The 27,594-nt window shown below is 39.2% G+C and overlaps 1 protein-coding gene across 1 annotated transcript in view; it reads right to left on the minus strand.

The window, feature by feature from the left end:
* Nucleotides 1–27,594, minus strand: part of ASTN2 (astrotactin 2) — a 1,124,306-nt gene that overhangs the window by 795,892 nt on the left and 300,820 nt on the right. The window contains exon 4 of the mRNA XM_072631748.1: nucleotides 2,536–2,685. Coding sequence (XP_072487849.1) covers nucleotides 2,536–2,685 — 150 coding nt within the window. The remainder of the gene's footprint in view (nucleotides 1–2,535; nucleotides 2,686–27,594) is intronic.

Raw genomic sequence — 27,594 nt, forward strand, 5'->3', positions numbered from 1 at the left:
AGATAACCAGTCTCAAAGTACAAAGGCATGGAGAAAGGAAATGGAGTGTTCCACACGAAACAGAAAGAAGGCCCCTTTGGATAGACTGTAGAGTGTGTGAAAGGGAGTGATGTCTAACAAGGCTCAATGGAGACAGTTTGTGCAGCAAATTGATTCTGTAAAGAATTTCAAAAGGAGTAGATGTTCTAGATCAACCTACTGTATTTTTGAAGCATTTCTTATATATGTCAATATATATGTTATATATATAATATATATGTTATATATGTTAATTGAAATTGATTCTTATCCTATACAGTTCCCTAGGACCTTCTAACCAGAGAATCTTGGCTAGTCAATAGTTCACATTACTATTATTATTTAGGCCTTAAAAAATGACATACCTATGAACATGTTTTATAATTCAAACTGTTTTTCCCTCAAATTAGGGAGGATAGACTGCTCCATAAGAACCAGTGAAGCTTCTAAAAGCAAAAAAAAGGAAGAAGGTAGACAAATCAGCCTAGGCCATATCAACCCATACTTCATACAATCATGGAATCTTCGAGTCAGAAAGGATCTTCAAGGTCATTTTGTCTAATCTATAGCAAAATAGAAATGTACTCTCCAGTGTTCCTGAGAAATGGCCATCTGATTTACACTTGAAGATTTTTGTGGGATAAAATCTACTGTTTCCTAAGGTAGGCCATTTCATCTTAGGATAGACAATTATTAGTAAATTCTTCTTATTTTTTTAAAATTTTTTATTAATAGGATAAAATTTTATTTTATTCTATATTCTGCTTCTGATCTTTTTATTTATTTTTAATTTATGAAATAAAACAAGCACTTCTATAACATAGTATAATAAAAAAGATAATTGCACATAAAACTGCAAATCTATAATGTACAATTTGCTATTCCTTTTAAATATATAATAAAGTTATTGTGTAAATTTATTTTTTTTCTTTATTTCTCATCACCCACTACCTGCCCTAGAGATGGCTACCATTAAACACAAATGGAACATGAAATCTGTCTCTGTTTCCTTCCTCCCCCTACTCTTATTTTTGCCTTCCTGAGATAATATGAACACAATGCTTACTTCAAATGCTTGGAAAAACCTAATATGACCACTCCTTAACCTTCTCTTCTTTAAGCAAATCATTTCAAGTTCTTTCAACCAATCTAGGTGCTATATAGTTGAAATTACTCTGACCATACTGGTCCCCCTAGTTTTCAATGCATATTCCAAAATTTGCTATCTATTACCAAATAATTTGTATTCTGCATGGTCCTAGGCAAGGTGGGGATATAGTCAGTTGAATACATAAGACTTAGATACATGAAATAAATACAGAATGATTCAGGAAATTAAAACAACATATGACACGTTTAAGATTGTCCAAAATATAAACATTAAAGGAATTCAGAAGAGGGAGAAGTCATCATGGCTTGAAATAGTCAAGGTACTTTTAATAAATGAGAGAACTGCTGGAATGGACCTTGAAAGATGGATAAAATTTAGTGACATGGAATGGTATATCGGAGGGACAGTTAAAGCGGAAGCAGAACTTAGCATGAAAATTTACACACACACACACACACACACACACACACATATTTATTTATGGGAAATGGAAGGGGGACAAGAAAAGACAATGAAGGGAAGAAACTAAGCAGAGAGTAAGTACAGAGGATTCATGTGATGTAAAGCTGTAGAGATAAGGGGGATGAATGTCAGGTCAAAAATTTAGATTCTATGATTCCAACTTCTGTACTCACTTTTGCTCTTCTGGCTGAGCTCAAGTTAAGGTTTTGGTTTTAGTACTGAAGGACTAAGCTTCAGAGAGGTTCACTGACATCACCTACATCAAATGTACTTTCAAGGCTACATCAGGAATTAAAATCTGCTGTTATTGGGTTTGGGGCATTTTCTGCTGTACCAGTATTTCCCACTGTCAATCAAATATCAAAGTGATCAGATGCAGAGCTGAAAGGGAACATAATCTTCATCTAATTTAACTCCATTTTACAGTAAAAGAAACTAAGGCTCAACAAAGATTATTGAGTTAGCCAGTGTCCCATAGATGGTACGTATCTGGTATTAGATGGTACGTAGCTGGTATTAGATGGCAATCATGCCTCTGGATAGTACTAAGCACAGGAAAAGGGAGCTAGGGAGAAGAGAGGTACAAGTGAGAGATACAGTATGGTACAAGTGAGAGGTACAGTATAGTACAATGTACGATTAGAAGGTAGTATTTTGTTGTTCTTTGATGGTTTTTTTCTTTCTTTCTAGTATTTATTAAATCAAGAACTTTGATAGCAATTTTTTTCCCCTGACTAGTAAAAATGTTTCCATGGACTTATGCGGAAACATTTATTTTAGGACATGTTTTGGGGACACATCCCTGTTTTGTGGTAGTAACTCTTTTGGTTGGATTAAACTATTCCCAGTGGCAACAGGTACATAGTTGTAAGGGGGCTGAGGTCACATACTTTCACTTCTCTGGTCAGAGGGAGGAGGGTAAACTGAATTCTGGAGGGGCCTACCTCTGGACTTGCTCCTTCTCTTCCGTCTTCCTGCCGATGCGTTACGGAGAGCTGGCTGCAGCTGGCCAATCTCGATGGGTGTATTGGTACGAAAACTCTCCTTGAACTTCTGCATCAGGGATTCCACGGTTTCCTGCGTCACCTCAGCAGCTACAGGGTGGTCAATAGGGCCAATGTTAAGGTGGAGTGGAAACCCAAAACGATACAGGTTGCCAGCCCTAGACCCCACCCTCATACCTAATCAGAGTAATGATGATCATAAAATAACACCTCTAATAATCCCAATTCAATTAGCATTAAAAATATCTAAAGTTTTAAACTAGAAGGGACTTGGAAAAATGAAATATTAGAGCTGGAAGAGACCTTGGAACAATGGAATGTTAGAGCTGGAAGAGACCTCAGGACTATGGAATGTTAGAACTGAAAGGGATGTTGAGACAATGGAATGTGAAGGAACCTCAGGACAATGGGATGTTAGAACTGGAAGAGACCTTGGGACAACAGAATGTGAGAGCTGGAAGAGATCTCAGGGCTATAGAATGTTAGAACTGGAAGGGACTTCAGGATAATGGAATGTTAGAGCTAGCAAAGACCTCAAGACAATGGAATTTTACAGCTAGAAGGGACCTTGGGACAATGAAGTCCTAGAACTATAAGGGACTTTGGATCATAGAATCCTAGAGCATAAAACAAATAGGAGTCAGTGAGGGGCACAACCTAGGTACTATTCCCTGAAGATAAATCCCAAAACCTTAGGCTTATTACCATCATGCTCTAACCAAGCGATTGAACAAGCATAGTAAAATGATGTTAGCATTAAAACAAGTTTCTTAGAAGAAAATTATTAGCTAACCATTTCATTCCCCACCCACCCAATCTGCCCTCAGAGCCAAACTGGATTGGTATCAATAGAGTTAGTCTACAAGGAACTTTTAAAATGGGAGGGAGCTGAAAGAGACCTGAGAAAGAAAAGAAAGTGTAGAAAGGCAGAGGAGAAAGGAAAGAATGAAGTGAGACAAAAGGAAAGAACCAAGTGAGGCAGAGGAAGGAACCTAGATATGAACAACAGGAAGAGAGAGGAAACACACACACACACACACACACACACACACACACACACATACACACACCAGCAGAAGACCATTTTTGTTAGTCAGTATTCCTAAGAGAAGCTCTCCATGGAAATAATTAGAGCTAGCTGGCTCTCCTTCCTCTTCTCCCTCCCCTCTGCAGGCTCCGCAGTTTCACCCTTAAATACCATACCCCAGAGTTATATACCACCTAATGCCGTGAGATGGCTGGACATTTTAATGATGCCTGTTTCTTTGAAGGGGTTTCACCAGCCCTGGAGATAATACACCTGAAATGTCTTAGAAAAGCCAGTTTCTAAGGAGCTCCATTCTTGGGCATGCTTATCGGCTCAGACAGATGCATCCATAGGACAGACTGATACTCAGGAGGCAGAAGCGGCTGGGCAGACACGTTTCTGACAATATGCAGGAGGCTCAGGGCAGCATCCCCGAGACCCTGTCTGTTGGGAAAGGCTGTGTTTGCTAAAGAGAAGAGCAGGATTGGTAATGCAAATTAACAGACTGGATGAATTATTCTTTCTTCCTTCCCTTTCCTCCCTACCTCCTTCTTCCCTACTTTCCCATTTAAAACTTCTTTAACTCCTTGATGTCCAGGAGTAAGCCTTAGACTATTGTATAATTCAGAAAGGACCACAGGATGCTGAACATAGCTCTCATAGTACACTTTTGATGCCAAGATATCAGAACACCTGGGAAAGAAATAGTGAATAGGAGCTGTGAAGGTCAGTTCCATGAATCCTCTATGCATTAGAAGAAGAGAGAAAAAGCAAACAGATCAAGGTCATATAGTAAATAATTAGAAGATCCATATTGTCTTCTTGTCCTGAGATGGCCCTAGGCAAAATACTTCTTGGTGAGTAGGGGCTCATCCTTGGTGTATCATCTCTATTATATGTTTCTCATGCTGCTCCTACCTTTCCAGTCTCCCAGACCCTTCTCCCCCTAGACCTTTCCTATATGTTCTTAACCTTTTCTTTCCCTATCAAAAGGAGCTTGTTGTATATTCCATTCTCTCAGGGTCCATCTCAGGGCTCTTGACAGGTAACTAAATATAGCCCACTATTTTGCCCCAGTACCTTTGCAAATATGAATGCCTTTGTGTATTGTCACTCCAATTTAGCATACTTGCACTGAATAGAGGACCTCTGGATACAAAAAGCCTTAACTCAATTCCCTCTTGAATGAATGTATTCATTCTTTAATAAATATTTACTGAATGGCTATGCTGTAAGAGATTTTCTTCTAGGCCTTATGAAGGATGAGGGAAGGAGTTATAAAAAGGACCAAGGGAAGGTTCCTTTCCTTAAGAATAATGTATTTAAAGCTGGAAAGATCCTTAGATATAAACTAGTCATATATATTTTTTTTAAATAAATGAGGGAACTGAGCCATGGAGAAGCTTAGTGGCTTGTTCTGATTTACAGAGCTCTTAAGCAGCACTGTCAGACTTAACTACATACAGGTCCTCGGACTAACCTAGGATATGTTTGTGCATTTTTGTTTGTTTTTTACTGTACCACACTGTCAAACACCAACTTACCCTCTAGAACTGGAGATGCAACACATATATAAATAATGAAAATGCCAGTTAAATGTGAATGATCATTTAAGAGAGGTACCTTACGTGATATTAATATTTTGAGGAGTGAGGAATCCTTTGGACTTGTGTGTATTCGACCTTCATTGCTGAAGAAGATCATGCCATCAGAAAGATGGTGACATAACTTGTACTTGACTTTGTTTTGAGTGAAGGAGGGCTGTGCAGGTCACCAGCCTCACTTCTCCTCCAGAGCCATCTGAATCCAGTGACCAGATATTCCTCAGGATGGCTGGAGATGACACAGGATGAGGCAATTGGGGTTAAGTGACTTGTCCAAGGTCACACAGCTAATAAGTGTCAAGGGTCTGAGGTGAGATTTGAACTCAGCTCCTCTTGATTCCTGCACTGGTGCTCTATCCACTGTACCACCTAGCTGCCCTTTGGACTTAATAGCACCTTGAAGGTGCTTCGTGGAGGAGGTTCCATTTAAGCTAGACTTTGAAGGACAACTGGGAAATCACAGCTTCTTAGAGTTGGAAGGGACATCAAGGTCATCTAGTACAATCCATACACACAAAAGAATACTCTCTGCAGAATGTCTGACAAGTCATCATCCTGGCCCTGCTTGAAAGCCTCCAGGGACATGACCTCTCACTACCTGCTAAAGATGAGGCAGAAAAGAGTGTTTGAGCCAGATGGAGCAAGTACGAGGTGAGATAGGAAATGAGACCAGGATGAGACCAACCAGAAAAGTGATCAAAGAAGACAATGGATGTGGATACATATGGTGCTCTAAGGGTTAAGAGTTGTTTTTCCAGTACTTTGTGAAGCCCCAAGTTTATTCTGTAATCTGAAGGCACCCTAAAGTCCTTTCCTCCTTATCTTGAACCTGTATCAAAAGAATTGCTTTTGTCTCCCTTATACTGTGTTCCCTGGGTCCATTAATTCTTAAACTGTATCCTTCTGCCCTATCCTTAAATCCTCAAACCATAAAGAATTGCTTTTGTCTTCTTCATCCTATTCTTTCTTGTCCTGTCTTTAATCTTTAACTTCCATAAAAACCTCTAAAACTACATCACCATTCTGAAACCTCTATATAAGCATAACTCCCCTAAATATCAGGGTCTCACCTAGTTTTCTTACTAAGGAGACCCATGATGCTTTTTCATGTAAAAAAAAGGCTCCCATTGGCTAAAAGAGAAGGTCTTAGTGAATTCTTTCACACTTGAACTCTGCCAAAACTCTGCCCTCCACATTGAGACAACCCTTTCCACTTTGAGGCAACTGATTATTAGGAAGTTTTTCTTATATCAAACCTAACTTTACCTTTCTACAACTTGCAGACATTATTCTTAGTTCTTCCCATGGGACTGAAGCAGAACAAGTTTAAAGGCAGCTGGTAGAACAGGGGGATAGAATGCTGGGTCTGGAGTCAGGAAGTTTTGAGCTCAAATCTAGCCTCAGACATGTTGTAATGTTGGGCAAGTCATGTAACCTTTTTTGTCTCAGTTTCCTCAACAGTACAATAGAGAAAATAATAGTACTTACCTCCCAGGATTGTTGTGAGGATACAATGAGAAAAGATTTGTAGAAAGTATTTAGCATAGTGCCTAGAATATAGTAGTCACTTTAGGAATTTTATTCCTTCTTTCTCTGAGAATTATTTAAATACTTGAAATAGTATTAAATAACCCATGAGAATTATTTAAATACTTGAAAGTATCTATTATATCCCAACCAAGATTGCTCTTGACAAGGCTAAACATGCTCAGTTACCTTCACCGATTATGAGATCATCAATTTATATCTGATAGGGACCTACACTAGAGATAACTTGGTCCAAAGTCCATTTCAGAGATGAGGTAACTGAGGCCCAGGGAATTTAAGGGACTTTTCCAAGGTCACCCAGAGAATAACTAGTAGACTCAGGATCCTCCATCATCTTGGTTTCCATCATTTGGACACTCTCTGAAGAAAATGAACTAAAACCCTCCTACTAAAAGCCCCAGATCTTTTTTCAGATGAACTGTTATCTAGCTATGCTTAAATAATCTTATACCAGTGAAGGTGATTTTTTAAATCCAACTTTAACACTTTATTTATACCTATTTAAATTAAATTCCGCCAGAGGAAATTCAGTCTATGTTCCTAATCTGTCAAAAGCATTTTGAATTCTGACCCTTATCCAGTGTATTAGTTATCCCTCCCAGATTTGCATCATCTGCAAATTTGATAAGCATGCCATCTGTGCCTTTATACCCATAATTAATTTAAAAAATGTTAAGCAGTACAGAGCAAAGTGGAGATTCTGGGAGCCCTCCACTTAAGATTTTCCAAATTGCCTTCAAATTCTTAATGGCTATTCTTCAGGTAGAGCCATCCAATCAGTGTTGAACCTACTCAATCATATTGTCATCTCCTCTTAAATTTCCTCCATCATTCCCCATAAAAATAGCAGGAAATCCTTGGTCAAAGGCTCTGCTAAAAATCTACATACACAATGCATTTGGAGTTTTCATGATCTATCAATCAGTGCTCATATCAAAAACAGAAATGAGGACAGTGTGGCATGACATGTTTTTGATGAAGCCATATTGACTGTGTTTGATCACTGCTTTTTCTAGATGTTCACTAACAACTTGATTAATTAAACACTTTGCATCTTCTCTAGAAATTAAAATCAAAGTTTAGGTTACTCAAGAACAAATTAGAAAGACAGGAAAACAGGGTATCTGGGGAGTAGAGCAACTGAAATTCAGTGTATATATGAAGTAGTAGAAGATAAGGCTGTGTGCATCATGTAGTTACAGAATGTGAGAGGATCCTGAAAGTCCATTTAATAAATCTGGACTTTATTCAACAAGCAATGGGGAGTTACAGAATGTTTTTGAGTGGCATAGGATCTCTTTCTCCGAGCTATGCAATCGGGGAATTCATTAGAGAATCTGCATGGAACTGGGATAGGGGAGACTAACTGAGGGTCACTGAAGGTTCCAGGAACGGTTAGGTGGTTTTAATAGTCCAACCAATGGTAGCAAGTTCCTGAACAATGGTAACAGCATGGGAATGGCTGATAGGGACAGTATTGAGCCATTCCCACTGGTTCATGATCAGAAATATTCATAGGATGATGGTGATGCCAGCTAGCATTTACATAGAGCTTTGAGGTTTATAAAGTGCTTTGTAAATATCAACTAATTTGATCCTTGCAAAAACGTCATGAAGGACGGACTATTCTTATCCTTATTTTACCAATGAGGAAGTTATCAGACCAGCAGAGAGAGGTTGTGACTTTCCTAAAGTCACACAAGTAATAGTATCTGGAGTAGAATTTGAACTCAGGTCTTCCTGACTCCAGGTACAATGTATTATACTCTGCGTCATCTAGCTACTTTTCTACCTATGAGTTCAAAGAGGTAATACAGAGCTTCTAGCTGTAGAGCAGCGGTGTGGGAACCAGGTGGCCTCGTGGCCCTCTAAAGTCTCAAGTGTGGCCCTTTGACTGAATCCAAACTTCAGGTTCTGTGAAGCTTAGATTCAGTCAAAGGGTTGTACTTGAGGGCTAGAAGGTCACAGGTTCCCCACTCCTACTCTAGAGTCTATAATCCATGGAATCTAAAAGCCTGGATTCTAGGCTTAGTTCATCTGTCTGTGACCTTGGGCAAGTGACATGTCCTCTTTGATCCTCACTGTCTTTCAAAGGTGAAATGAGAGGGTTGGGCTGGCTGATGCCCCAGGTCCCTCGTACCTCTAAGGTTTTATGATTTCCTCCACATCTAATTGATGGAGGTGGTGAGATAGGGGAAGAGAGACATTGTCCAAGATGACACAGCTTATTCGAGTAATTTTAAACATATATAACACATGCATACACTTATATATACACATACATGCATATATGCAGAAAAATATGTATGCATAGCATACTATACATATTCTTCTATACATAAGCACATGGATGCATATACATATTAACAAAGATGTATATGTACACACATGTACATATATAAATACATGTACATAGATAATATATGCATATATTTGAAAGTATTCCAAAAAGTTATATTTATTCCTCATAACCCATCCTGAGTTCTCCCTCTTGAGAACAGTGAGACACTAACTTACCAGTCTGGCAAACTCAACAGATGGAGTTTGAACTGAGCAACACAGCAAAACTGGAAAAGCAAAGTGGGGAGAAGGAAAAAAACATCTAAAGCACCCTTGTAATTGACAAATGAGAGACTGTCATGCTTAATGGAAACAAATGACAGTGGCCTGCAGAAGAGAGTGTCTATGGGATTCCCCCATGGCCTAGGTGGAAGAAGAGGAGGGTATTAGCCGCAGGATGTATGTGTAGGGGTGTGGTAAGGTGGAGAGAGGGTGGTGACAAGATCTGCTCCTTTCCAGAGACCGTCCAGGCACTAGCCATCAGATTTCTGCTGAGGACTGCAGAGCAGTACACGCTGTGTATGCATACCGCTCATTGCCAACAACCCGCCTGTGATGACACCCATAGGCTATCATCTATCTCACTTTCCCCCCACATTGTTTGGAGTACTCTGCAATGGCTTGCCTTATGACTCTGCCTTCAGTAGCCTCACTGCATTTTTTAAGTCCCTTATTTGGTTTAGAACACTCATCAAACCAAGAGTATTAGTCGTAGTGGCAGATGGTACAATAATCCAAGTTGCCACCCCTTTCTATCCTGTCTAGCAGTTAGTGCTGGGTATCCCACTGATGTAGTTCCTGTTTAACCTCTAGGAACCCTGAAATTCCTGGACTGTTGGTCTGGTTCTCTCTTTAGGCCATCTGGTCAATGAAGCTCAATTAATTTTGATAGGAAGAAGACCAGTTATTGTGGTCATGTCCTGAGCCAGTAGCTCAGCTTGGCTTAAAACATCCCAATGACTCTAGTGAGACCTCATCTGTGCCAATGGGGAAGGGCAAGGGTTCAGTCTATGTCCCCATTAATCAGTTCAGTCTCATTAGACTGGTATGCCTGGAGCACTAGGCAGTAGGTGGAAATTGCAAGCCAAACATAGGCAATATACAATCTCTTACTCAGCCTTTCTCTTCATGATAGCCACTGCTCAAGCAATACCCCTAGCAGGTGTCTTTACCACAGTCATAATCTCAGCTTCCTTTGGCACCTGAACTATGGCCTGTTACAGATCCACAATACACAGTTGTGCCAGTCACTTAAATGGGTACTAGACCAGAAGATAACGATATACATTTCTTACTCTTGGGTTTAGTTGGGGAGATAAGACATATACATAAAGACATAAAATCAGGAGGCATCTTAGAGACACCATATGATCCATCCTCCCACCCAATGCAAGAATCTGACTGAGAACACTTATAGAGAAAAGACTGATAGCAGACAGAGATATCTTGGGAGAAAGAGCACTAGGTAAGGAATAGGGGCACTTGGGTTCTAGTTCTACCTGGCTGCACTGCTCTAGACCTTTCCATCCTGCCTCCATGATGAGTAATCTCTCTTATCCTCTACCTCTTTTAGCTTCCTTTTATGTGTTGTCATCTACCATTAAATTGCAACTTCTTTGGGGGCAGGGACTGTACTTTTTCAGATGTGTACATGTCCTGGACTTCTCACAGTGCCTGGCACATAGTACTTAATCAATACTTAGTGACTGATTGTCATTGATGAGCTATAGGACCTCAGGCAACCTCACCTTTCCGAGTTCTCATGTAAGAAATTTGGACTATACAACTCTGTATTTCCTACCCAACATTAACATTCTTCATTTAAGCTTAGCCTTCAGTCACATGCTTTGTTCTAAGGTCCTTTCAAGATCTAGAAATCTACACTGTAAGATCCCTCCCTACTCTAGGTCTATATTCTATCATTCTATGCTTTCAGTCCTACACAGTTATGACAATCTATGTCCAAAAGTATCTTTCAGATAGAATATCTGTAATGTTAATTATGAATGTTAAAGATCTTCCCTACCTATTAATGGACCTGCACATTAAGGGAAGCTTGATCAGGGGAGATTTGTTTTGTAGGAATGCCCACATCTTTTGTTAATTTCTAATGAGACACTGGTTCTCAAGGGTTGTGTGTCCTGTGGCTCTGAAAAGTGTATGTATTCTGTGAGGTGAGGTTTTGTTTTGGGGTTTACTCACTGGAAGTGTTTGCTTGGTCAGATGAGACTCTGGGTAGCCACTAAAGACTCCCCACCCCCCTGAAAACCCAGATGTTAATGCTTCTCTCTCTGATAACTTTGTGTGTATGTAATGGTCAGACAGTTGGATCTGTCTGTTGATCTGTGATGTATGCATTGCTTATGGTCAGACAATTGGAAGGAAGCTCTGTGGTCTTTCTATTTGTAATTTCTGTTCATATTTTCCCTGAAGTTCAGGGTGTTAACTTTTCCCCCTAAACTAAGTAAATTATATATGGGCTTGATTAAAGTAGATTGCTGACCCCTCAAAAGTTGCTTTACTTTTAGAAAAGCAGATCTAAGAACCTGTACAGCAGGCCCTCCTGTGTATACTGGGGTCCTTGCTGATTCAACAACTCCCACTTCTAGGTGAATATTAAGTATGTCCATACATCTGGAAAATGTATTAGCCCATGAAAAATGGCCCTGAAAATCCTGAATGCTTTCATGTTGACCAGTATGTCTCAATGTCTACAGATTAGGTGTGACACAGATGCCTCAGAGACTGAATGGGATCAGTCAGAGGTGACATGGGGGTTAATCTCCTACCTTTGGCTAGGTGAATATCTATTGTTCATTTGAAAAACACTCACTGAGCACCTACTATAAGAAAGAACCTATAATAGGCAAAGGAAGATATTCTTCTCCAGCAGTGTTATCAGTTTGATTGTTCATCGGACAGGGGCCACAGGTTCAGAGGACTGACCAGGATATTGATTTTAGTAGAAGGTTTAGAAAATTGTGATTCTTGACATCTTCTTTCCTGTTTCATATCACCATCACTACAGAAAGAAAAGAAGACTGGCTGAATGGAACTGAGGGTCATAATACAGTGTTATTTCTTTCATAGGTCGCTGTGGGTGAAAAAGTCTACATCTGGTGGGTAACTTTCTGCTGATCAGCTTTTCTTGACTCAGTCATGCAGATCCTAAGATAGCAATCCCTTAATTCTGCCAGACATTTTCCAAGTTGGTAGTATTTACTAGATCTAGGCACAAAGGAACATACTAATATATATGTATATATCTATACATTACTGTTGTTACTCAGTTGTTTTAGTTGTGACCTACCCTTTGTGACCCTCATCTGGGGCTTTCTTAACAAAGGTACTGGAGTGGTTTTCCATTTCCTTCTCTAGTGGATCCATTTTGTCAGGTAATCAGAGATTAAGTGACTTGCCCAGGGTCATACGCCTACTACAGGAGCAGCTAGGTAGTATAGTGGATAGAGCACCAGTGCAGGAGTCAGGAGGACCTGAATTCAAATTTCACCTCAGACACTTGACATTTACTAGCTATGTGACCTTTGGCAAGTCACTTAACCCCAATTGCCTCATCCTGGGTCATCTCCAGTCATCCTGATGAATATCTGGTCACTGGATTCAGATGACTCAGGAGGAGAAGTGAGGCTGGTGGACCTACACAGCCCTCCCTCACTCAAAACAAAGTCAAGTGCAAGTCATATCATCATTTCTCTGATGGCATGGTCTTCTTCAGCAATGAAGGATGAACACACACTCCTACTATGTGTCTGAGGCCAGATTTGAATTCAGATCTTCCTGACTCCAGTTCCAGGAGCTCTAGCTATTGAACCATCTAGCTGCCTCTATATATACACACATGTGTATGAGCATGTGTGTGTATGTGTGTGTGTGTGTGTGGCATAGTCCTTGAGCTCATGCTTCCTTTAAGCTCCAACTAAAATCCCACTTTCTACAGGAAATCTTCCCCAACACATCTTAATTCTAGTGTCTTTCCTCTGTTAATTATTGATTGATCTATTTCTCCTATATGTAGTTTGCTTTCTGCATATTTCTTTGCATAGTCTTCCCCCAGTAGCTTGTAAGCTCCTTGAGGTCAGGGACTGTCTTTTGCTTCTTATTGTATCCTGAGCACTTAGCACAGTGCCTGATATATAGTAGGCACTTAATAAACGTTTGCTGATTGATCCTGCAGCTTAGAATCTAGTAGGGGAGAGAAATCATTTCTGAAACTCCTCTTGGACAACTATTTTTCACCAACGCATAAACAACTCAAGAAATTCAGTCTCATTACTTGTATATACCTTATTTTTGACTCCCAAAACTATGAGATTAACCTTAGTCATCTAAATGAGCAGTTCTCAAACTCTTTTGTCTCAGGATCTCTTTTTTATTCCTAAAAAGTATTGAGAACTCCCCCTTCCACAGAGTCTTTTATTATGAGTTACGGTGATCAATTCTTACCATATTAGAATTTAAAACATCTTAGAATTACTATAAAAATAGTTTTGATCTCATGTACTCCCTGAAAAATCTCAGGGTCTCCTGACCATATTGCGGAAACTGCTGCAATAAACTACGAATTCATACTTGAATTGGTACCTGGAGTCTTCTGGCTGTTTCCAAAATAATCAGATTCATTTTCAGAGGCCAGAGATTTGCAGTCTCTACAATCTGAGGGCTACAAGCTCTAAAGGCAATTTGTAATTGAGAGTGCAGAAATGTGTTGAACCATTGCAACCTTGCTGGACTGAGTATATAGCTTCCCAGGGGTATTCCTTGGAAAGAAACACCATGTTTTTCAAAATGTTTAACTTGTGGTGTATTTGTTAAGCATCAAGAAGATTAGTATCATAGGATTTAGAACTACAAGGGACCACAAGGTCCCTTAATCAAACCCTCTCACATTTCACTCAAAGATTTCTCCTTCTGTTCCTGAACTTGCCTCCCCCATCACTCTATCTAAAAGTTCTTAGGATCACAGCTATAGAACCAGAAAGAGTCTTAGAGGTTTCCAAGGGCATCCCCTCATTTTACAGATGAGGACACTAAGGTTCAAAGGGTTTTAGTGACTTGCCCAAAGTCATGGAGATGATAAAAAGAAGAGATAAAATTTTAGTATTTTGATGCCCAAACTAGCATATTCCATGTTTCACTTCATAAAAATCACTGGATATTCAAAGGAGATAGAAACTATGAAAGGCTGTGAGAAAATGCCCTCAAAAACCTGCTCATGGTATATATGCTGGCACAAAGAAATACTCAGCCTAAATATTTATTGTATCTCAAGAAATTATTTCAGAGAAGCATTTGATACTTCATAGTCTGGATCTCATGCCCATAAAGCATCATGACTACTATTTCACTGATGGGGAAATTCAGATTTCCAGGACTGAAATAATCTGAATTGTGATACAGGATTAATGGATAAGCATGAAAGCAAGATTCTGCAAAGAGGCAAGGAATCCCTCCAAAAAAACCCAGGATGGGAGGGTCCTCTATTTCCTAAAAAATAATCAAAAGTTGAAAGGGAGACTGATTTCATCTGACCCAAGTATCAGGCCAAGGAGCTGAGAACAGATTCCAAAGTAAGGATACAAGTGAAGGTTACTGCCAATTTCCTCTGCAAGCAGGCTCTTGGCTTTGTAGAAAGTTTCTTTTTAAACTCGATTCTCTGTCATGCCTCAGAGCCCAGAGGTGAGCTCTTCCTCACATCATTTGAACAAATTTCAGCTATTTCTGAAATTCTTAAAATTCCTATGTCTTTCCCTTTATTATTATTTTAAAAGCAATCCAAGATGTACGTATATTTGGATAATTCAAGAAATGGGCAAATTCCTAGTGTTTTATTATCTATTTATCCTGTAAGGGTGAGAGAGGGCAATAGGGAGTGGGGAGAGAGGTGAAAATATCAAAAAGTTCTAAAATTGCCTTAGTACACACAGCTCAGGAAATGTCCTTCTACTAAGGAGCATGTACAAGGAGAGACAGAGTGTTGGACTGGTGCGACTGAGGCTGCTGCTAATGCCTCAGCTTGGATCTTCTTCCTAGTTGTTTAAATTGAAGACAAATGCTCTTGATACCCCAAGACAGTTATAAGTTTAAACATATAAAAGTCAACAAAAGAAAGTGGCAAGAGATACAGGTTGAAATAAATGTAACTGCTTTGTAAATATGCGCCACTTCTCAATATTAAAATGAAATGCAATGTACATTTGAAATCTAGACAATGATTGGTATGAGGACGAGTTAGGGTACTGCTAGGAGGTCTACAGGATGACAGGTATTGATTTACAAGTTTTTTTTCAGATCATCAGTACACAGGGGGAAAAGGATGTGTGTGTGTGTGTGTGTGTGTGTGTGTATGGTTTCTTGATTTATGCTTTCATTAGCATGAGGCACTTCCAAAGTGGGAAGTCCATTTACCAAAATTATCTTGGGTCTATTATGTTACTATTTTGTACACACTCATAAATACATAGGTTTCCTCCACCTTCCTCCTTCCCTTAATATCATAAATTTCCAGAGGGAAGGGATAGTTTCAATTGTCTTTGTGTCCCTAGAACCTAGAGGCTTAATAAATGTAGATCAGCATTTGTTGTGTAGCACAGGATAGCCCTGTGTAATTGGTGGTGGTGGTTAGATTTCCTAGGGTCACACACTCAAAATATATCTAAGGCATGAGGATAGGGGGATATAAACTAAGGTTTGACTTTGAAAAAGATGGAAAGGGAGAGGAGAGAAGGAGGAAGAGCTCAAGGAAAGGGAAAGGGGAAGGAGAAGAGTGGGAGGGAGAGAAAGAGAAGAAAGGAAGGAGAAGAATGGAAGGGGAAGAAGGAAAGAGGAGGGGAAGGGAAGAAGAGAGAGAATAGCAATAAAACAACAGACATTTATTAAGTGCCTCCTATACACCAGGCACTATGCTAAATACTGAGAATACAAAGAGAGGCAAAAGACAGTCCCTGTCCTCGAGGAGCTCACAATCTAACGGGGGAGACAATATAGCAAATAAATACATACAAGCAAACTATATAGAGAATAAATAGGAAATAAATAACAGAGGGAGGGCACTAGAATTGAGGCGATGGAAAAGGCTGTATGTAGAAAGTTAAAATTTTAGTTGGGACTTAAAGGAAGCCAGAGAAGCCAGTATGTAGAAATGAGGAAAAGAAGCATTCCAAACATAGCAATAAACATTAATTAAATGCCTACTTAATAAGAAGAGGAGAGAGAGCAGAAGAGAGGGAGAGAGGGGAGAAGAGGGAAATTTATTATTTGTTTCTTTTTTATATTCCCATGAAAGCCTAGAACTTTAGTTGATTAGTCAACGCTGGCCCTTAATAAAGCCCTTGTTTAGCCCGTCAGCCAAACATTTCTCTTTCTGATTCTGACTTACATGTGTTCACACATTTGTCACTTACATCTTCTAGTCGCAAAGTTAAGGGATCACGTCTACAATTTCATTTTTATCTCCCAATGAAACCTAGCACTTCAGTTGTTCAGTCAACACTATTTTAACGGGCAACTGCAATGATGATCAGAGATTACAACTCACGAGTTTTGTGTTTCCAGTTCCTAATTTAACCTGTGATGATTCCATCTCCCTCTTGTATAAATGTTTATGTGGGAAGTTATAGATATTGAAATATCAATATCTAGCTAGAGAAACTGATCTATATATACACACATATATGTATGTGTGTGCATATGTATATATACATGAATATAGTATAACTATATGCAATGTTCACTTCATGGTGCATGTGCACAAGCAAACACAGACACAAGCTTTTAATAATCATTGTTAATTATAATTATAACCTACATTTCTGGATTCTTTCTACCTTACCAGTCTTTTTACACTTTACTTCCCACTGTCCATCTTTGGGAGCCAATGATACTGGCCTCCTTCCTCTTACTTGCACAGGACACTCCCCTTCAGGCATTTTTATTTACTATCCCCCCTTGTCTGGAACTTTCTCACTCTTCATCTGAATCTCCTAGCCACCTGGGCTTCCTTCAAGTACTAGATAGCTAAAGTTCTACCTTCTACAAGAAACCATTCCCAATCCCCCTTATTTCTACTATTATAGTGCCTACTTTCTATCTTCTGTAGACCCCTTCCCCAATTTATTTTAATCCATACATAGATGCACACATTTAAACATATGTGTGCATGTGTATTTCTTGCTTGTACATAGTTGTTTGCATATTGTCTTCCCCATTAGACATGAGCTCCCTGAGACTGGCTTTTGCTTTGCTTTCTACTCCTAGCACTTAACACAGACCCTAACATGAAGTAAGCATTTTTTTGTTGTTTTGTCATTTTCAGTTATGTCTGACTCTTCATGATGGCATTTGGGGTTCTCTTGGCAAAGATGCTGGAGTGGTTTGTCATTTCTTTCTCCAGCTTATTTTACAGATAAGAGAACTGAAGCAAACAGGGTTAAGTGACTTGCGCAGGGTCACACATCTAGTAAGCATCTGAAGTCAGGTTTGAACTCAGGCCCTCCTGACTCCAGGCCTGGTACTCTATCCACTGTACTGCCCAGCTGTCCTGGGGTAAGCATTTAATAAATGTTAATTGGTTGATGTGAATTATATATGTGTCTTTGTATAAGTATGTACATATGTACATTTTTACACATGCCTATCTACCCATATTTGTTTGTGTGCATATAAATACATAATTGTACATAGACGCATCCACAAGAGTGAGATAGCAGCAGCACAATATGAATTGGGAACTGACAACTGGAAGACCATGAGTTTCTAATCACTGATCATTGCTTCAATAGCCAGTCAAATGGTGTTGACTGAGCAAATTGAAATGCTAGGCTTCTTTGGGAGATAACAATGAAAATGTAGACATGGTCCCTTAACCTTGGGAACTAGGAAATATAACTGACAAATGCATGAACACACTCAAGTCAGAAACAGAAAAATGTTTGGCTGATTCAGGTAAATTCAGCAAACTTTTATTAAGGGCTACCCTAAGGCTCTATTATGTACTTGGATCAACAGTAAGATTGCCAAGTTAATAACAACCAAAAGCTTGTAGAATTTTGTAGATGGATGGGACTTAGGAATATAGAATGTTAGAGTGTTAACATAGAACAGACTATTGGAAGACAGAATGAACTTTTAGATTTAGGAGAGACTTCAGAGGTTACCTAATCCAACCCTCTCATCATATAGATAAGGAAATCAACGTCAAGATAGAGAAGGTGACTTAGCCAAGGTCACATATGTAATTAGTGTCAGTACTGGGTTTATAATAGAAATGTCTTGGCTTCAAATCCAGCATTATTTCAGCTTACTAAACTAGAGAATGGCTAGCGGATAGAGCCCTGAGCCTGGATTCAGCAAAACTTATCTTCCGAAAACCAAATCTGGCCTTAGATGCTTCCTAGCTGTTTGATCCTGGGCAAGTCACTTAACCCTGCTTGCTTTAGATTCCTTATCTGCATCACAACTGAAAAATGGCTAAACAACAACAATAATTCCCTTAATGGATAAGAAATGTTAAAAAAAAAAGTAATGAGAAGTAAATGAAGACAAAATAGGAGACTTTCCTACAGTCCCTCAGGTTCCACTTATAACAAACAAAATGAGTTAGCTCAAGTTAACTGTGGCAGATAATAGAGAAGTTCCCTGATAATTAAATTTGAATGAAAGGAAATCTTCACCAACAGGCAGACTTTGTAGCTGGTACTGGTCTTCCTCTGACTCAACTCAACTCAATTGTGATGTTCTGTTGCCTCTGTTATATTCTAGGTTTTGGACGATCAATATGAACCCAAATGTCAAAGAGGCATAAATTTAGAGAACTGTGATCAAAAGTTTGAGGTACTGAGTAGGAGGAGGAGGAGAATTTTTGTTGTTCAATCATATCTGATTCTTCATAACTGAGTGGACCAGGGCATGCCATTACTGTCCATGGGATTGTCTTACAAAGATACTTCTCTAGTGGATTAGGGCAAATAGAGCTTAAGTGACTTGCCAAAGGTCACATAACTAGTGAGTGTCTGAGGTCACATTTGATCTCCAGTCTTCCTGACTCCAGGCCCAGCACTCCATCTACTATACCACCTAACTGCCAGGAAGAGAACAGGATAGGACATTTCATTTTTTTAAGTCTCATTAATTCTGGTCCCCTGTTTCTGAACTTGGGCAACCCAGTCCAAAGCATCCTCCCCACCTAATCATGGCTCTTCAAGTTACTGCCTATATAACCTTCATTCCTTCTCTCAGTTGCCCTACTATTAAACTGAAGATTTTGGCCTAGCTGACATCATTGGTTATTTCTACATAAATTGATCTATAAGATCAATTCCAAGTCACATGATCTTATGACTTCTTCATTATGTTTACCTTCTTCTTTCCTTACTTTCTTTCTTTCCTCCCCTCTTCTCCTAAAATTCAAAGGGCCAGAAAAGTGGAATATTATTGTTTGGGTCGGTGGGAAGGAGGCAATTTCCTTTTTTCCTCTTTTTTCCTCTCTTTTTCCTCTCTCTGCCTTCCAGCTCTAATATAACCTTGTTTTGGTAGTTTTAAATCATTTAACTTTCTACTGTTACCAGTTTTGTTATTATTACAATATTAATATAACTAATAAACTATTGTTGCATTCGTATTGTACTCAATGCTCATAAAAGTACTTTCATATGTTATCTCACTGGAATCTAATAAAAGTCCTTTAAGGGAGACACAGTAATATTCATTATTCTCATTTCACAACTGATGAAGTTAAAATACTGAAAAGAAGGATATTTTATCCCAGCTCATATAACTAGCAAGTGGTCAGGCCAGGGCTAGAATCCTGGCATTCTGCATCCTAATCTAGTGGTCTTTCTAATGTATCACATTGCTGCCATAATGATGATGAATGTTTCCTGGTTGCTTTCCACATGCTTGACTGATTCATGCCTTGTGTTGTTGTTCAGTTGTTTTAATCTTGACTGACTCTTTTGGTCTCATTTTGTATTTTTTTTGGCAAAGATAGTGGAGTAGTTTGTTATTTCCTTCTCCAGATCATATTACAGATAGATAATTGAGGCAAATAGGGTTAAGTGACTTGACCAAGGTCACATCACTACTAAGTGTCTGAATCAGGATTTGAAATCAGGTCTTCTTTACTCTACATCCTGTGCTCTATCCACTATGTCATCTAGCTGCTTCAAAATTATCACCAAATAATGAAAAAGAAACCTAGTTTGTCTTCTATGAAGACTCTTTATAGAATGTCCTGACCCTCCCCCCCCCAAAAATGATACATTCCCTTTTAGCCACAAGGATGGATAGAAATAGAGGTTTCACCTAAGTTTCCTAATATGTAAGTAGGGGCAGCTAGGTGTTGCAGTGGATAGAGCACCAGTGCAGGAGTCAGGAGGACCTGAGTTCAAATCTCACCTCAGGCAGTTGACACTCACTAGTTGTGTGACCTTGGGCAAGTCACTTAACTCCAATTGCCTCATCCTATGTCATCTCCAGTCATCCTGATGAATGTCTGGTCACCGGATTCAGATGGTTCTGGAGGAGAAGTGAGGCTGGTGACCTGCACAGCCCTCCCTCACTCAAAACAAAGTCAAGTGCAAGTCATGTCTTTATTTCTCTGATGGCATGGACTTCTTTGGCAACGAAGGGCGAACGCACCTAAAATATAAGTATTTACCTAGCATCCTCTGTACTGAAGGGGCCTTACCCTGGGCTCTTTCTCTCTGGCTTACTCTGATTCTAACTGAATTAACCAAGGATCCAGTTCAATTCAAATAAAATTTTATTAAGTACCTACTATACACAAGTAATTGGTAAATGTTAATTGAATTGACTACCTTGTCTAGAGCAGTTACAAGCAGAGATGCAGGGAAGGATGGAAAATTCCTCATCTTCTCACCCCAACAAACTGAGATTTAGCACTAAAGAATAGTGGGAATAATGTCTTTAGCCAAGCAGAACAAATTCCCTGTCCGATGTTATTCGGTAAAATAATAGAGATCAATCCTGGGAAGCCATTTGCACTGGGTGCCCGGCGTACACGCCTGGGTAGATCCTGAGGAATGCTTTTATTTTGCTAGGTGTGCATGATGGAGGAGAGAAATAGTATTTAAAAAAAGGAGTGTAGAAAAGGTGTGTGTGTTACGGGGGGGGCAAGGGGGAAGGTTGGGAAGGGAGGGAATTTTTCCAAACCTGATCATGTCTCATAGCAACGTGTGTGATACTGATAACTCAGGAAGTAGGCTCAGTCTCCAGTCACTTTTCAGATAAGGCAATCTTCTGGGATTATAAACAAGACATGATAACTCCCTCCTCTGAGGCCCTACCTCCTCTAGCCTTTCTTTTATCTGCTACCCATTGCTTCTCAGTTTATTCATCTGCAATGGCTTAAGTCTCCCTGAGTTTGATTCAATATAACTACATCAGAGAAAGAGTTTGATTCAATATAACGACATCATTTCTCTGCACAAATATGTAAAAATATAATATGTGCCACAAATGTGTGCATTTTAAATCTACTATTTAATTTTAAAATAGTAGATTGGAAGAGCTTGATAAGAGAGATAGAGGAAAAGATCTCTATAGTTCTATATGTAGATCAATCTCTCTCTCTTTCTCTCTCTCTCTCTCTCTCTCTCTCTCTCTCTCTCTCTCTCTCTCTCTCTCTCTCTCTCTCTTCCTCTCCTCTCCTCTCTCCCTCCTTTCCTTCCTCTACTGAGAAAGGCAGTGTATCATAGTGAAAAGGGGGCCAGCTTTGGAGTCTGGAAGACCTGAGTTTGTCATTTTTTGGACATATACTCTTTAGTTATTGTTAGACAAATCACCTAACTTCTCATTACCTCAGGTAACTTTACAAGATTTTAGTTTCAGAGCAGTTTCTGATCTATATGGTTAAAAGGAGCTGTTCACCTATAGCTCAATACAGAAAAAATATTACAGGTCTGGCATGCATGTACACACATATGTATGTATATACATATATACATATACACACATGCATATATCATGTGCGTATAAATAATATACCCATTCATTTGAGTTTTCATTCTATTATCCCTATTTCTAGATTATTGAGTAAAACTTCATGTATCACATGAAAGCCAATGGCTCTTAACTTTTTAGTATAAATACTTTTTTTTTTGATGAGTAGAGGGAAAATCTCTTTTTGAAATGACTTTTAATTGGAGGAAAACTGAACACATTTCCTTTCCTCTTTCATGTGCAGAATTCATAAGAATTCTTCATTCCCAACCCCCTACTGCTCTAGGCTCAGAGCCAGTGTGGTCCTTTATCTGGTACAAGGCAGGAGAGAGGCCAGATACCATCACAAGTCAGTAGTTGTGAGCAAATCAGAAGTCACTGCTGGTTTTTAATGTCTGTGGTGCCCAAGTGAGGCAGATGGTGCTCAGAGGGAAACTCAGAGTCATCCTTGCCTCTTCTCACTTCAGCAGGGCTTAAGTCCTGAGTCCGATTTTAACAGGAGTGCATGCAGGAAGACACATACTTATATGCCAATTACAGGATGGGATGATGGACACATGTGGATCAGAATCTAGGATAAAATAACTTGGAGGGGATCAAATAAGAAGGGTAGGTTGTAAATTATCATTTGAGAACCCAGAGCAGGGAGATGCATTCAGTTCTCAAGGAAGATTCAAGAGCCTAAGAATTGGCCTAAGACATGGTTAAATTAAAATAGAGCTGGCAGAGTTTGATTGTCAGTAGGAAGAAATCATAGTCCTAGATTTGAAATCAGTGAACATGAGTTCTGTAAATAATACCCGTGTTACTTTTGGTAGGTCACATTACCTTTCTGGTTTTTGGTTCTCTTATCAATAAAATTCAATTCAGTAAGCATTTATTAACCACCTATTATGTGCCAAGCATTCTGCCACCTGTAAGGGAAAAAAATAAAACTGTCCTGACTTTATGGAGTTTCCATTTTATAATGGAAAACAACACGTACATAGATGAATCAATATCAGTGTGTTCTCTCTCCTTCTCTCCTCTTCTTCCCCTTCCTCTCTTCTTTCTCTACCCCCCCTTCCATCTACTGCTTCCTTTCCATCTACCTACAAACATGGTCAAAACTTTCCCATCCATTACAAAAGAAAAAAAAAAAACCCTTCACTTCATTCTACCAAGACTGCCAGCAACCATCCTATATCTCTCTTCCCTTTCTTAGCTAAACTCCTAGAAAAAGGTTGTATGCCATTGGTGACTCCACTTTCTTCCCTCTCCCAATCTTCTAAACTCTTACAATCTGGCCTTTAACCTCATCATGTAATTTTTAACCGCTGCCTCCAAAATTATTAGCAATTGTCAGAATGAATGGTCTTTTCTCAGTCCTTATCCTTCTTGACCTCTGTGCAGCATCTGGCATTGCTGACCTATCATCTCATGAACATTCTTTCCTCTCTGTAATTTTGTGAGTGCTTTCTTTTGGTTCTCCCACCTGTTTGACCACTCCACAGTTTCCTTCACTAGTTCATTATCCATGTCATACTCACTAACTCTGCGCACCTCCCCAAAGTCTGTCTCTGGGGCCCTCTTTTTTCTTTCTATACTATCTCACTTGGAGATCTCATCAGCTCCCAGGGGTTCAATTATCATCTCTATGTAGATAATTCATAGGACTATTTATTGACCTCCAGCTCTATATCACCAACTACTCATTACACATTTTGAAGTGACTATCTCATGGGCATTTCAAATTTAATATGCCCCAAATAGAACTCATTATTTTCTCCCCTCCTCAAATCCACCTCTCTACTATTTCACCTCACTATTATTGTTGAGGATACCACTATCCCAGTACCCAAGGTTCAATACTTGATATAATCTTTAACTCATCTCTTTCACTCATCCCACATATATATTTCTTTCTCTGCAACATCCCTTCTCTATATCTTCCTCTCTCCATTCACATAGCAAATGTACCAGTTCAAGACCTCATTTTGGACTATTGCGATAGCTTTCTAATTGGAGTCCCTGATTCAAGTATCTTACCACTGTAATTCATCTTTCACAGCAGCAACCAAAGTGATTTTTCTAAAGGAAAGATATGACCATGTCACCTCCCCTTACAACCCACACATACTCAATAAACTCCAAGACCTCCTTATTACCTCTAGGATCAAATATAAGCCTCTCTAATTGGCATTTAAAGTTCTTCATAACCTGATCCTTTCCTATTTTTCTAGTCTTTTAACACATTACCACCTTCCATGTACTCTACCACATAGCCATAATGGCCTATTTGCTTTTTCTTGCCCATAATGCTCTATTTCTCAGGTCTGTGACTTTGCACTGGCTTTCCCTTATTCCAAGAATGTTCTCCCTTGCCATTTCTGCCTCATAAAAGTCTTCCTTGAAGGTGCAGAGCAATCCCCCATCCCTGCAGAAAGGTTCTCCTGGTTATCCAGGCTGTTAGTGCCTTCCCCTCTAAGGCTACTATCTAGCTCCACTGTGTTTGCTTTTATGTACTGATTTACATACACATACATGTATGTACACACACATGTGTATGTATATACATACATGTGTGTATATGTGTACACATATACCTATATACACACATATACATATGTGTATATGTATATATGTGTGTGTATATACACACACACATATTATCTCCTCTTTCAGAAAAGAAGCTTCTTAAGCACAAGCACTGCTTTCTTTCTTCTCTGTTATCCCCCAGTATTTAGTGCGGTACTTGACACAATAGTAAGAGTTTAATGAATACTTGTTGATTCTCTTATTGATTGATTGACTGATTCACTAAAGATTTAAAGTTGCCTTGTGTAGCCTAAGCACTCTTCTGCAGGGGAAGGGGCTAGAACTAAGTTCTGCTGAGTTTATTCAGATAAGCAGAGCGAGACTACCTCCGACCTCCTACCTCTCTGCATCACTTGTTTCTCTATGCTATGAGATCAGCCATTATATCATGAAAACAGGGATCAGTTTATAGTCACAATTCACACGATGTAAGCCGGACTTTGCTACTTAGTAGCAGCGCGTGACATTGTGCCTTGACCTTGTCATTTCTTTTGCTTATATGGGTGGAGGAAGGAAACAAAGATTTGTATAGCACTGGGGCAGCTAGGTGGCACAGTGGGGAGAGAAGACTCAACTTCATGAGTTCAAATCCAGCCTAAGAGACTTACTAACTATGTGACCCTGGGCAAGTCACTTAACCTTGTTTGCCTCAGTTTCCTCATGTATAAAATGAGCTGGGAAAGGAAATGACAAACCACTCTAGCATCTTTGCCAAGAAAATCCCCAAACTGGGTCATGGAGAGTGGGATGTGACAGAAACAAGTAAATGATTACAGCAACGTAGCATCAACTTTGTGCCTGGCACTGTGCTAGGTGCTTTACAAATATTATCTCATATGGTACGTACTGCTATTATTACCATTGTACAGTTGAGAAAACTGAGGCAAAGAGAAGTTAAGTGACCTAGCCAGGGTCACACAGCAATAAAGTATCTGAGACCAGATTTGAACTCAGTTCTTCCTGATTCCAGGGCTCCTTTCACTGTGTCACCCACCTGCCTCAGTTTCAGTCACATATATGGAGCTCAACTGCCAGGTATGAGAATATGGGAAAGTCAATGAACATGCTGTGTGTACCTTACAATGTCAAGAGTTCTAGAAAAAGAGCCTCAACCCAACAGGTAGACTCATCATGGAGTATTTATGGGAGGACAGAAGGAAGAATCATGAATGATATGAACAGACAGGGTTGGGTGGTGGTCTGCCCTGCTAAAAGGTGCACTCACATCAGTGAAATTAGTTTCGTGAAAGCGCTGATAATGATTGCCAATTTTTATACCAAAGTCTTTGGAGGTGTCAAGTTCCTTATGTACATTATTCTGTTTAACCCTCCCAACAGCCCTATGAGGTTGATAATACACATACACATTATGATCTCCATTTCTTAAATGAGGAAACTGAGGCCTCAGAAGGTTTATGGGTCTTGCCCATACAATTTTCATGCCTACTAAGTGTTGGTGGTATCAAGGAATCAACTGACCAAAACCCAAGCCTTTGTTAAGTGCCCACTATTCTCCAGGTGCTATTGGTATCTACCAGCAGGTTTCTTCTGCCTTTAATGGGAGCTTTCCACCATACTATGAAGCTTCGCATAACAATAAAATGTGGACGATATTTTTTATGATATTTACAATGTCACATTGCTGTGATAAGCCTGCTTTGTAAACCTTAAAGTGCTATAAAAATGACAGTTATTATTATAATTATTGCTATTACTGAATCAAAAAACCATAACTGAACACCTTCCCACAAAACATGATGATGATGATGCACTATAAAGCGCAGTCAATGTGTTGGTGACTTTTATTTCATTGATTATTTGTTGTTAAATAATGGTAGGTCCAACGCCAGACAAGTACATCCAGAAATAATTGATATAAAAAATGCATCAATTATATATAATCTATAGTTATAACAGTAATTATAATAATTATTACAATAATATATAATTGTATTATAAATATATAATATATACAAGAACATGTATATGTATATATACACATATACATTTATTTATACATACATACATAAATACACACATATACATATGATAATGACCCAAGGGACAAACATTAGTGTTGGGACCATTGCACCTATTAATTTCCCTCCCTCCTTTCCACTCACTCAATCCAACTTCTCAGGACAAATACATAGCTCACTACTTCCACTGGTTTTCTCACCATGTGATAACATCCTCTCTACTATGGGCAGTGTCCTCAACTACCACCTTGTACTGTTCCACCATTATTCTATCCATTTCCTGGTGTCCTTAAAACACCCCACAGATGCAGAAGCTAGCATTTCTTCACTAGTTTTCTTTTAGTGGAGAGAGCCATACAGGGAAGTTTCCCAGGATCACACATGCTCACAGATTTAGAACTAGAAGAGAGACTCAAGAAATTTCCACTCCAACCTCCTCATTTTAGAGAGGGAAACTGAGACCAGATGGGTCAGCTGACTTTCACCAAATCTCCAGGCCAGGAATTTGCTGAGCTGGAATTAAAACTCAAGGCCTGTGACTGGATCCGATGTTCTTTCTATGACACTCTGCTGTTATAGCAGTCCCTGCTTATCAACCACCCTCTTGCAGCCTCTCAATCTCCTAAGATGGAATCTGTAATACACAAGCAGAGTATGCTGCTGGCACATTCCCTTCTAAGGTTACCAGAGACTACTTTGTGCTTGTCTTATATTAAGAGGATTCATGAATATCTTATTGCCCACTCTAAAATACAAGTTCCTTAAAGACAGGGACTGTTTTTTGCCTTTTCATTGCATACCCCATTCTGCCAAGTCATTTTTTAAGGAAAATTCAAATGTTAAATACATTCTATTGAGAAGCAAAACAAGGTTTGCACTTGAAATCAGAGGGTCAGTCCTGACTCTGACGTGATAACCATATAGGGATGAAGACTGGATCTGGGAT

The sequence above is a fragment of the Notamacropus eugenii genome, chromosome 1, assembly GCF_028372415.1.
Source record: "Notamacropus eugenii isolate mMacEug1 chromosome 1, mMacEug1.pri_v2, whole genome shotgun sequence".
NCBI lineage: Eukaryota > Metazoa > Chordata > Mammalia > Diprotodontia > Macropodidae > Notamacropus > Notamacropus eugenii.